Below are 13431 nucleotides of genomic sequence, written 5' to 3' on the forward strand. Positions count from 1 at the left end.
AAGCTAAGCAACGTCCGTCCGTCCCCAATGCTATGGAAACTGAAGCACTCTTCATTTTTTTGTTTGTGGATATAGCTTTCTCACAAAGAACAGAGCATCTCTGGCATTTTAAAAACAAGATCATGAAACTGGAAATACAACAGCCCACTCCAAGTATCAACTGACAAAGCCCTCCAACTGATACTCCTGTGATGTTCTGCCTACCACGCTCATGTGCAATATTTAATTATTATTATCCTGAGCTGCAAAACTTTATTTTGAGCTTTGGTAACAGGTTTGCAATCACATGTTTGTGTAATTTTGAAGACTACAGTATTTGGGAGCTTGATATAGGAGCTGGATATATATATTTGGGAGGTTGATATAGCAGCTTGTGCTGCAACAGCTACCCTTACTGCAAGGGAGAAAATCCATTTCTGCAACCCCCTAGCTCAGCTTTCCTCAGGCTGAAGTTCTCCTGCAGCACAGTGCACTGGAATACAGAGTCCCAAGCCTCCAGAATCTTAATATAGGCACAAGGGTCCAGGGAGAGCTGACATGATTCATGCTCCAAGGAAGTTCCCTTTGGCAGTCCCTTCGGACTTGAACTGGCATTAATGTTAGCTGCTGGTTAGATGATGCGGAGAGGGCGCAATGAGGCCAACTCCTAGCAACTTAAACAAGGGCACAGGAATCTGTGGGTCCAATCCTATGATCTGGGGGGCATGAACAGAAGAAGAGAGAAAGACTAGGGCAGGGGATGGGGAGAAAAATTCCATATTGTGGTTTCTAGGTGGACAAACATGTTTGCTAGGCCGTTAGGGAAATGGACGCTGGCTTGGATAGCTCCGTCGGTAGAGAATGAACGAGACTCTTAATCTCAGGGGCTGTGGGTTCGAGCCCCACATCTGGCAAAAGATTCCTGCATTGCAGGGGGTTGGACTACATAATCCTTGTGGTCCCAACTCTACGATTCTATGAATTAACAAATCACCAAACATTTCCATAAGCAGCAAAGACAGCCATCACACTTAATAGAAACGGGCCATTGGTGCTTTTCCATTTCCACCTGGCAGCGAGGGGCTGCTCCCCCATGTGACATAGAACAGAATGTGCGCCTTTCCCCTCTTCCTAGGGGTGTTTTCACACATGAGGCTTGGAAACAGCTCGTCAGGTTATGAATGGAAAACCTGCACTGGCCAAAATGCACATTTGCATGGCAAGTGCCCCTCCCTCCGACGCTGTCTCCAAGCTTGAGAACATTGAGCACGGTTTCTCAAACTCCTTGTCTACCACTTCTCTCTGATATCCATTTTCCCATACAAACTGCATAACTTGAAAACAAAAGGGGAAAAAATTATGTGGGGGAAATGAGAGAAAATGGGCCAGGGTACATGCTTTGAAAGCAGTCTTTTTGCTCAGCCACTCTCATTTGCTCTTTTAAATTCACATGGCTCTGCTTCTTTCATTTGTCATGTTTGCTTTAGCCTGCAAATGAGGAGCATATCTACCTGTTTCCTGGGCAGCGCTTATTTGATACAATATGCATGTCCCTCTTTGAGCAAATGCACAAGGTAGGAGAGGGGTCCCCATCACTGCTTATTTCATGACAGCCAAGAGAACCTCCCCATTTTGGAGTGGAGGCAGGCAGCGGTTTGTTTCAATCCCTGGTGTTTTCCCGAAGGCACATCCATAAAGGACCTCAGAAATGTTCCAGGCAAGGACTGGCACATGCAAATTTCTCTCTGCAACTGGGGAACTATCCCCAGCAGCAGATGGCAACAAGGGGTCTTTAGCTCTGAGCAAGGGCGGACATATGCATGTTACACTACCTTTGATTTCTCATTAAAGGGGGCATTGTGGGATATAAATATGGTTGGTCAATCCAGCTGCTGGCCCTCCTCAGAGTGCTGAGCCAGGCGGGGAAATGATGACACGGGGCAAGCATCAGTAGTGGACCTCTCAGGGTGCTGGGCGATGGCACCTAAGAGCACTGGGAACTGTAGCTGTGAGAGGTAAACTATAGTTCCCAGGATTTTTTAAGAGAGAAAATTACTTGTGCTTTAAATGTATGGGGCCTATCCAGCACAATACTGCAATCCTATAGAACCTCTCCTGGAAGTAATCCCTATTGAAACTCAATGATACTATTGAGTTTCAAGCGTAGGATTGTGCTGTAAGGCTACAATCCTTTGCACATTTATCTAAGCCTTGTTGAATTCAGCAGGATGTACTTCCAAGTAACTGCTTAACTCCTACCTACTTCAATGGGACTTTGCATCTATAGCAAATTTTAAAAGGGATTCAATCCCTTTCTCTCCAGATGTAAAATGCATTTCTTGTCAAAACACAATGATGCAAAACTGATCCATTGGAAAATCAACTGCTTACATTTTTTTTAATGATTCATCAAAAAAGCCTGCACAGATAAAAAGATTCCCTCTACCTGCAAGCCAGCAAAACTCATGCACTAAGCTTGGAAAAATAAAGCAGAGAAAAGTGTGTTTGTGTGTATAATCTCCTAAGCAAAAATCACCAACAAAACCAAACACCAGTACAACGGTATATTATTAAACACATATATTAAACTGCCTCATCAACTGAGGTTCTTACTCTGCTTGCTAAGATTTAATTAACAATAGTGCATGCACTTGAAAACTCAGTGCCACAATTAATGTCAGTGTGTATAACTGCAAACTGCATGTGGGGGTGACAAACTTCAGTATCACAATAGGGAGTGTTGAATACCCCCCCCCTGTTTTTTTGGTGGTGGTGGTGGGGTTGGGTTGCTTGCAGCTGGCTACCCCACCCCCTGCTGGTTCTATCAAATCTGTATATCCACAGAGCTCAGGGCAGCATACTTGCGGATTATCCCATGTTGGGGGCTTGCCCAAGCAGGCGAACTTCCCAAGGCCACCCAGTGACCTTCAAAGAAGAGTAGGGATTATGAGAACCCAGGCTTGCCTAGCAGAGTCTTCTCCAACCTTGTGCCCGCCTTCCTGATAGTCTCTGACACCAAGCCTCATCGGCCTCAGCCAGTGTGGCCAATGGTCAGGGACAATGGGAGTGGTGGTTCAAAAGATCTGGTTGGAGAAAGCTTTCTTAGTCCAAATCCAGCAGCCCGAACCACATAGGCTCTCTGTACTACTTGATATATAGAGCTAACCAACTATCTGTTGTTCGGCATTGAACGCAGAAGCAGTGCACGCACACGACAGGTTGCTGGATGGGGAATTCTACACAGAGCAGCCTTTTGCTGGGAAATCCATGTGCGAAAGCCTGATTTCTTTTGCACACAGAATTCTCCTTGCTGACTCGGGATATTCATCTGTTCTTGACCAAGTGAGAATGGCATCGTTCCTTGGGGGCAAAGTATTGCGAGTACTTGGAAGACAGAACCCCCAGGATCCTGAGCAAAGTAGAAGGCCCCTCTAACGATATAACATAAACAGAGCACTTGTAATATTCGAAAACAAGTTATCTGGCATATGGGAAAGCCAGTTCTTGAAAAGAGAATTGTTCGAAATTCTGGAAACAAAATATATTGGGTTGAGGTGAGTGTGGTCTGCTTTAGAATCAAAGTGCCTGGTGACCTAAATAGCTTATATCCAAGTTGAGCATTCTAAGACATCTTTGTTGGTCCTAAGCCAATACTGCAATTGATTTAACAATATGATGCATTTAACTGAAGCTCACCGATTTTATTTTACTGGACCATTAAAGAACACACTGTATGAATATCAAGGAAAAGAGGATAATGTGGAAGTGTTACATGGGCATATAATTAAGGAACAACTCAGAGAAGATATACATGTCCCTCCACCCTACCCCGTGATTTACTCCGGGAATCTAACACAGCATTTTATGCTGCATGTGATGAATAAATCAGTATACCTGCTAGTGTGAAGAGAGAGAAAAGCCTATTTGGCTTTCTTTTGTAGAAGCTTTGTAAATCAAGACTGATTTTCAGCATGTATAAATTGTAAGACAGGTCAACATTCAGAACATTCAGGGAAGACCATTTTCCGCCTCCCATCATTTCAGATGAGATTTAATCAACAGAAGCTGTGTGTCACACACAGGAAACCAGAATATGCTGTTAAAACACATCCTTGGAAACAGAGATCTACGTTGTGATCAGAAAGCATTATGAATGCATGCATTCAGCCATTATTAGTCACACAATCTATTTAACTAAGTTCCCCTTGGTTAATGGAATATGGCACAATAGTTCTAATCTGATATTCGTCAAAAAGCAGACTTCCAACTTTATTATAGGCATAATCAGGCAAGACTGAAAAATGAAGGATCTCTTTCCACAGCTACCAGCTAGATATTACAAGCTATTCTAATATACCAATACAGTCTCAGTCTATAATGCAAAAAACAACAACCACAGCTTTCAAATGATTATTTCCACAATCTTGTTTTTTCATAATTATGCTTTCAAATCAGACAAACATGGTTAAAAAGTAAAAAAAAAAAAAAAAAAAGACATTCCTACCTTTATGTAGCCCCAAGACACTGAGAGTAAATAGTTTGCTTCGGGCATTTTTGATTTTTTTTAGGGTTACCAATTTAAAACAGAATTTTCCAGTCCTCTGTTGTTATTGAGATAGCAGGGGAAAGTATGCTGGATTCTTTTAAATGAATTTTGCTTTTCAGTTTGTTAGTTTTGTTGATCTATTGATTCCCTGCTATTAGGTACACAAGAGAACATCTAACTGGCATTCCAGTTGTGAGATCTTCTGGTTATATAAGAGCCATTTGCAAAATTCCAAAGTGCAGTAAAATTCAAGGACTTGGTTGGAAAGACATATTTCACCAGCTGAAGAGAAATCTGAAGAGCGGAAAGAGATCTGCATATTTCCAGAACACCACGACTTAATGAATTATGTATGCCAAGATGCTCAGCTGCTGAAAGAGACTTGTTCTATATCAACAGCCTACCAAATAAGAATCTGCAGGGAAGCTACAACCAGTGTCAAGTAATCCCTCCCATTAATCTCAGATAAGAGCCAATCACGTCCCTGCCGAAATATATAAAAGCAGAAGAGAAAGCCATGACATGTCTGTGCTAGTTTCTGATTGGGCAGCATAGGTGAATCTCTTGGGGAAAGGGTAGTTCTCTTCTTTTGTGCTAAATGCCATTTAATAATGGCTTCCCTGCAGCATTACCTCTGTGCAGACATGATTAATTAGCTGAACTTTTGTGTTTGTGTGTGAGTGTGATTGTGTCTCAGTAGCATTTACTAGCTCAGTGAGAGGGGCTCATTGCACCCATTCAACGAGGCAGAAGTGACTGCTCAGCTCAGGCTAAATGTCATTGGCTTATTAAGCTCACTGCATTTTTTATTTTAAAAGCAGCACATTTTCTAGAGGACTTTATTTATTTTTAAACAGCCAAACGTGATGAAAACCCTTGCAAAACTGTTTAGCTGAGTCTCCAGTGCAGCAATTCTACAGCATTTCAATCTGACAGCATCCATATTGCATTGTTAGGTGTGTACACACAGCCTCTGGTCAGCCTGGTAGCTCACATACAGTATGTCCCCCAAAAAGGGGGAAATTAGATAGGAGCACTTAGGAGTATCAACACTGTACTACATTTCAAACCAGGTGCAAGCATTTCGTGAAGCAGTATGAACAAAGAAATCAGAGTCAACAAAAGAGTTGCCGTAGCACTGCAGCTTCCCCTCTTTGCGTCATCACAAACAGAATCAATTTACAGAGGAATGGCCGTTGTCAGTGTGCTGCAGGGAACTCGGCACAGAATCCGGCAACACCTTAAAGACCAACTTCTTCACTGCGTCGTAAGATCTCAGAGACTGCATCTCTCTCCATCAGCTGAACGAAACATTAACTTCAGTGTTACCTATTTATGAAACCATCCACGAGGGATTTTTATATGTGTGTTACTAATGTCCACTGAAATTAGGCCAAAGAGCAAACGGCAATCTCCATTTGTGATACATCTAGTGAGTATACAATGTGTTTCTTTCAGAAACACGTTTTGCTTAATTAAATATTTAGTATTTAGTACAGTGGTACCTCGGGTTACAGTGGTACCTCGGAGGTCCATTCTTAACCTGAAACTGTTCTTAACCTGAGGTACCACTTTAGCTAATGGGGCCTCCCGCTGCCGCCGCATGATTTCTGTTCTCATCCTGAAGCAAAGTTCTTAACCTGAGGTACTATTTCTGGGTTAGCGGAGTCTGTAACCTGAAGCGTATGTAACCTGAAGCATATTTAACCCCAGGTACCATTGTAGTGAGTTTCTTAGTACATAAATGTGTTGTGGGAGACACCTTTGCATGTACCTTGCTCTCCACCTCACACCCACAACCCCATCCTGGCACCAATTCTGCTGGGTGCCCTTCTTGGCCCTCCATGACCAGCTGCTGCCATTGCCACATGAACTGGCTTCCCTCAGGCAGGCAAGCAAAGGCCCCAAGAAATTTTCAGGTTGAGTCTCTCTCTCTTGTGCGCTCTCTCTCTCTCCCCTTTGTGTGCCTTCCTTATTAAGGGGGGGTGCACCCCACTTTACGCAATTTCACTTATGCACGTGGGGCCCCAGAACATAACCCCCACATAAGTGCGGGGGCGTTGTCTGTAATTCCCCAAAATGAAAATGTTGCCATGCACAATCATAAAGAAAGTTTGCATCTCCCCAATAAAAATTTCAGTGTGCTGAATGCCAGACCATGATATACAAGTGAGCCTAGGGTTTATCCCCCCCCATAACCTGTACATGCCCTGATTAAATATTACAGTGGTACCTTGGGTTAAGAGCTTTGCTTCAGGATGAGAACAGAAATCGTGCAGCGGTTTAGCTGGGTATGGTTTAGCATTCAAGTGAATCAGCTCTACGTAATCCTGAGCCCCAAAATTTACAACCCACATCTATGTATGCTTACCAAGAAGTTAGTCCTACTGAATTTAATAGGACTTTTCCGCAGGGAATCACAGATTTGTAGAGTTGGAAGGGACCCTGAGGGCAATCTAGTCCAACCCCCTGCAAGGCAGGAATCTTTTGCCCAACATGGGGCTCGAACTCATCACCCTGAGATTAAGTGGCTCATGCTCTACCAACTCAGCTATCCCCAGCTTTCAAAATGAAAGTTGACTTTAAATTTCAAAAATCAAATGAAGTAAAGTCAAGTCTGCTTGGTCCATTTTACCGCTAATCCAGGCATCATATCCTAGCACATGATTTTACACCAAGGTGACGTCTCGTTGGGTAGGACCTGCCCCACTCTCTGAAACTGTACTGCAATCTAAATTTCGCATTAGAATTCTCAAAATAGTTCCAGGTATACTATACTTCGGTGCTTTAACAAACCCCCAAAACATGTAAGGTTCAGGATTAAAATAATAAACCAGGGCTATTATCAGTGCAACACTGATGAACTAAACAGAAAAGGCCAGCAAGCAGGGAAAAAAAATAAGGATCTCTTAAGGTGCATTTATGTATAATACAGGGAATAGGATGTTCAGAGACCCTCGTCCTAAGGGGACTGTTCCTTGAACAGAGTAGAGTAACCTAATTCCTGGGTTGCTATCACATTCAAGAGGTTTAAGCAAACCACAGCAACAATAGCCACTTTATATTGTCTGCTGGCCTGACCTACTTGGGTAATTAATCTATTATTTTCACACTGATAACCCAGACCAGGTGATTTAAATAACAGGAATTTTTATTATTAATGTGAGACGTAGTTTTCTATTGAAGAACAACATCTGGATAATGACTGAAAGTGATTTTGTAGGTTCTGAAGCACTTGCAAAATATGGCAAAAATCTATTAATAGAAGTAACGGTGTGGTAACTGCATATACTACCGGGGGATGGAACCTATTGTCTTCTTTCAGTCTTAGAGGAGTAATATGACATGTCACTGAGGGTGCATTGTCTTATTAAAGGAAGCAGCTTCTCCAATTGCCACATTTTCCTTCTGCATGAATTTAAACATTTTGGGGGTGTGAAAGTCAAATAAATTCAGATTCCGATACCCCGCAAAATGCAGGATTGTCATTTACAGGGATCTTGGTCACCATTAGTGATTAGAAATTGCAGAGATGGTGACTCAGAGCCCCTGATTTGCAGTATACTCACAGCAGCATGAACATAGCTCAGTCCTGATTGAACTCTCATCAACTGCAAAACTGAGCCAGCATTTTGGGGACCACAACCCTCCCGAAAAGCTTTCTGCAAAGAATTTGAATTTCTTGTCCTAATCAAGAGCCAGTGAATTAAGAGAAGGGCTCAACCACCAGGCAGTATGTGCTCTGCTGCACTTGTGGAATTTATTTACCTTCCTTTGTGTAAAGACCAGGTCCTTGATCACACAGACATAGCATACGTGCAAAATTCTTTATGCAAGCAGGCACTTTCCAGAAGTTAGGTTAGCATAAGACTCAGCTGTTCCCTGTGCACATTCTCCCACTGTAGTGATAGGAAAGAGGGCAGAAGAAGATAGCCGATTTTGCTAATACAGTGGATGCTCGGGTTGCGAACATGATCCGTGTGGGATGCACGTTCGCAACCCGTGTGTGTGCACACGTGGGTTGTGATTCGGCACTTCTGCACATGCGCAAAGTGCGATTTAGTGCTTCTGCGCGACCACCAAAACCCAAAAGTAACCCGTTCCAGTACTTCCAGGTTTTGGCGGTCCACAACCCGAAAAATGGCTGGACCATAAAGAAGGCTGATCGCCGAAGAATTGATGCTTTTGAATTATGGTGCTGGAGGAGACTCTTGAGAGTCCCATGGACTGCAAGAAGATCAAATCTATCCATTCTTTAGGAAATCAGGCCTGAGTGCTCACGGGAAGGACAGATCATGAAGCTGAGGCTCCAATACTTTGGCCACCTCATGAGAAGAGAAGACTACCTGGAAAAGACCCTGATGTCGGGAAAGATGGAGGGCACAAGTAGAAGGGGACAACAGAGGATGAGATGGTTGGACAGTGTTCTCGAAGCTACAAACATGAGCTTGACCAAACTGTGGGAGGCAGTGGAAGACAGGAGTGCCTGGCGTGCTCTGGTCCATGGGGTCACGAAAAGTCGGACATGACTAAACAACAACAACCCAAAAAATGCAACCTGAAGCGGCTGTAACCCGAGGTATGACTATAGAGACAGAATTACATAGTATGCAGAGGAAAAGTGAAATGAGCAGACAATAGGCAGCTAGAGGTGCACAGCTTTAATTTCCTCAGAAATGCTTTTCTGCGACTCTGACCTAGATACTACACACAACAGCATTTAGAGTGAAAGAAAACAATCCCAAGAGTACATTTATATTAAAAACATGAATTGGTTTTAGCTGAAGGAGGGGCTCAATCAGTGATTCAATTACACCAGCACCAACGCTCTGGATGCACAAGGGTCATGTTGAAATTTACGTGTTACAAAGATTTTTTCAGCTGATGTATCTTAACCATGTCTTGCACAATCCATTTGTAAACTTGGCAGATTTACTTCAGCACCCTTACAATGTCAACTTGTGCACCCTTACGACAGGGTGGCAATGAAACTAAGGCTGAATCTGTTGGACAGTAAAAACCAGAGAAACTGTTTGAATCAGGTTCTAAAATTCAATGTTTCAATTTCTTTTTAGATCGATCTGAAGCCTAAACTGATAGAAGCGAGAAAGCTAAAAATAGGATGGTCTGATCTACTAGATTTTGCGACAGCATTAAACTTGTAATGATTACTTTTACAATGTACTGTATAAAGTTTTGGCATTTGTGCACACTACACAGTTCTGTTCAATTCTGTTTGCATATACTGCCCTCTACTGATAATAAACAGTATCTTAAAGCAGCTATTTTGTTTTTTCTAAGCGCTGTTGTACTGCAGACTACCTAGCAAAGTTTGCTCAGTCACTGCAGTCAACTACAGCTTGTATGTCTGCAGCTGTGAATAAGGCTGTTTAAAAGTTTTGAAAACTAAGGTACAATTATTACTGCATTCCGAACATGAATAGCTAGAGTAAAATATTTCTGTTAACAATATTCTTGGGTTTGTGTGTTTATATACAGCAGACCTATGTATACAGCAGTTTGTAGAGAAGTTGGAAATCGGAAATGACTTTTACTCAATTGTACCAGCTAAAGCCTTCACTCGTCTGGGGTCCTCCAGATGTGGCTGGACTACAACTAACAACATCTGAAAGGTGCCAGGTTACTCTGCTAAGAGACAGGCTCAGGCCTTCAAAGTGTGGCTTTGTATGACTTCTTAAATGTTACCAAACCGGGGTAATAAATTTACCCGTATGTAAAGGAAGAGTGGCTCATCATTTCTTTGAAGAGTTCTCTGGTTTAAATCCAGTTTAAAGAACCACAGGCAGGTTACCTCATCCCAATCTCCCCCGCTATGTTGAGGAGTATTGTATTTATGTTTAAATTATAGTCATTATTTATAAATTTCTTCATTCTGGACAATGTGTACACCTACCTATCAACAACCTATACAGGAGCTGCTAATATCATCACTCTAAGCAGTGTTAAGAATATTTATCTTATGAAGCTATGCCTAACTTATTTATATCACAATCAGCACTTCATTTTTGTTCTGCTACACGACTGGGCCAGTGGGATATGTAATTGACATTGACTGCACAGCTGCTCTGTACTGTATTGTTGTATTTTGTACTGACTGTTATAAAAACAAGTTACTAAAAAAGTAAAATATTGGGCGAATCGTTGTCAAAGTTGCCTCCAATCCTGCCTGTCTTTCACCAAGGCTGACTTGGAATTCCACTGAAAGAAGGACGAAAGAACTGAATATGTGTGTCAGGTGCTGGGGCCAGGGAGTTCTCAACACGAATGCCATCACACCATCAGCATAAACAAAAAATCTATATTGTTGGACACAATGCAACGTTTCAGCACCACACGTATGCAAAGTGTTGGGAAGGATGGTGCAGAGGATTTTTTTTTTGCAAAGCAGAGCGCGCTTATTTATTTAAGAAACTTCTATCCAGACTTTCCATTTATACGTGGGTTACAGTAATAAAAAAGTAACAATAAATTACAATCAAACGTTTAATCAAGCAAGGCTCGAACCAGCAAAATGTATTTAGTATGTTCACTTGACGGCATTTGTAACACAGCTATCCTGCTTCAGGCTAAGATTTCAAAACAAGGCCAGAAAGGCGAAACTACAAATGGCACCACCAGAGGGCCACACTCCACAACGCTATCCTTGTCTGCCTAATGCTTTCAGGGTGGGTTTTGTAAGGCTTATGGGCTGCACAACACTTGCCAGGATGAAGTTATTACACAGTGAGTGAGTGAGTGAGTGAGTGAGAAAGTGTGCGTGTGTGTGTGAGAGAGAGAAATTATCTTTCTGGTTTATTGCCTATAAATGTTCTTTTAATCTTAATCAAGTCAGCTTCTGACAACAAATGTGCTTTTCGCTGCCGAGCAACCAGGCTCATTTAGGTTTGAGATTGTAAGCAGCAATAGAAATACCGAGACTCTGTTTAGAGCACAATAAGAAAAAACCAATTGCACAGAAAATATTACATAGTGAAAGGATGCAGCCCCAATATGTGCTTCTCTGCTTCTTGGTGGTAAATACTAGGCAATGCCCTGCCTCCAAGGAACCCAAACTCTCACCAGCCCCAGCTAAAGCAGTCCAACCTGGAAAAATCGTTGTTATCGCCTGTGCGGGGCCTGAGTTTGGATGCAATGCTAAGCCCAAAAGTAGCTTCGCCCCATGGATGTGCAGAAGCAGGTCCAGGAGGGGAGCGCAGTAGTTGCTGTCTTTGCTCCAGAACCTGTATACAGTCATACCTTGGTTCTTGAACTTAATCCATTCCAGAAGTCCGTTCGACTCCCAAAACTGTTCGAAAACCATGGCACGGCTTCCGATTGGCTGCATGAGCTTCCTGCACTCAAGTGGAAGCCGCGTCAGACGTTCAGGTTCTGCAAAAACGTTCAAAAACTGGAACACTTACTTCTGGGTTTTCGGCGTTCGGGAGCTGATTTGTTCATCAACTCAGCTGTTCGAGAACCAAGGTATGACTGTATGTTTGCTCGTTCATGCAAAGCCATAGTTTGGCTTCGTATGCTACATGTGAACTGCGTCAATGCCTCTCATTAAAAAAAGTGAGAAAGATAAAAAATTTTGGGAAACAACATACAATGAATTGAAGAAAATGTTCTATTTAACATTTGTTTAAAAAAACCAAGGCATTTTTGTTGGGGATTGTAGGGAAAGACCTGCTAAAAAATCTGAAAAACATCTTCATGTATGCGACAACGGCCGCGAGAGTTCTGGTAGCACAAGGATGGAAGACTGAAGAAACCCCAACTAAAGAATCATGGCAAGAAAAATTGACGGACTATGCAGAACTGGCAAAACTGACATATAAGCTACGGGAAAAGGATAACTGTGACTTTGAGGATGAATGGGAACCCTTTACAAAGTATCTGAAGATGCAACAAAGTGAACTGGACTCCTTGGCAGGTTTTGAATAAACATTCACAAACTTTTTATTGATAATAATCAGCTAAACAGTTTGAGGATCTATACAACTTTGTAACATGCAGAAAACAGCAGTCTCAGAGAAACCGAAGACTGGAACTGAGGGAAGTCGGGGGGTGGGGTGGGGGTTTGTGGGGGAGGGAGGAAAAATGGGGGGGGAAAAACAAGGATGAAATGTTTTTGGATAATATGTCTTGTTTTAATTTTGAATAAAAAAACTATTGAAAAAAGAAGAAGCGAGAAAGTGATAAAAGGCCGATACACTTCTTATTTATCTAACAGAACCCGTTTCATCCAGCCTTTTTTCAGAGGTGTGTTTTTCCCCCCATAAGTAACTTTTATCAATGAGCTGATGCGTCACAGTTAGGAAAAGATACTGCCGGTCGCCACAAAAATTCAGATATCGGTGAAGCACCATGCAAGCCTGCTTTTATCAGAGGAAGTGAAATGAACATGGGCAAAGCTGACACATAGGATAAAGTCAGCAAGCTAAAAACGCAGGAAACCAGAAATGTGAGGAACAACTTCCTAAGGCGAGGGGAGGGGGCATTTAGGGTCAAGACTGTGAAGTGCTGATGATGTTTGTCCCAAAGCAGCGTGTAGGAGCATGTGAACAGAAACAGATGATGAAGTCGCCTGTGTGGAATTGAGTGACGGCAGACCTTGACGGGAGAAGGCCAGCACCCTCAAGAGAGATTTGTAACCCACGTAGAACGATAAAACAGCAGTACCAGTCGGAAAGCAAGGGAAGGAATGAGGTGCAAGTAAACATTACTTGGGAATATTTAAAAATATCTCAGTGACAACGAAAACTAATTGGTGAATATTTAGGAAACATTTGTTCTTCTCACCTGCTGTGGGTAGCAGTGAAGTTATCACTGTTCTAACTAATCCACAGTTCTTTGTGTACTCGGATGCATAAAAGGTTGTATCCCGAACAGCAAAAGATCCAGCA

The 13431-nt window shown here is 42.4% G+C and overlaps 1 protein-coding gene across 11 annotated transcripts in view; it reads right to left on the reverse strand.

Moving 5' to 3' along the window:
- The window catches only part of PDE4D (phosphodiesterase 4D), a 639723-nt gene that overhangs the window by 19591 nt on the left and 606701 nt on the right, over nucleotides 1-13431 (reverse strand). Inside the window, exon 1 of one of the 11 annotated variants that reach the window (XM_082241907.1) lies at nucleotides 4484-4899. The exons of the other annotated variants lie outside the window; for them this stretch is intronic. Within the exon in view, the coding sequence (XP_082098033.1) occupies nucleotides 4484-4531 (48 nt within the window). The 5' untranslated portion in view covers nucleotides 4532-4899. Of the gene's footprint in view, nucleotides 1-4483; nucleotides 4900-13431 lie in introns of those variants that run through there. 11 annotated transcript variants of the gene reach the window in all.

This window comes from Podarcis vaucheri (assembly GCF_965113315.1).
Source record: "Podarcis vaucheri genome assembly, chromosome: 11".
Lineage (NCBI taxonomy): Eukaryota > Metazoa > Chordata > Lepidosauria > Squamata > Lacertidae > Podarcis > Podarcis vaucheri.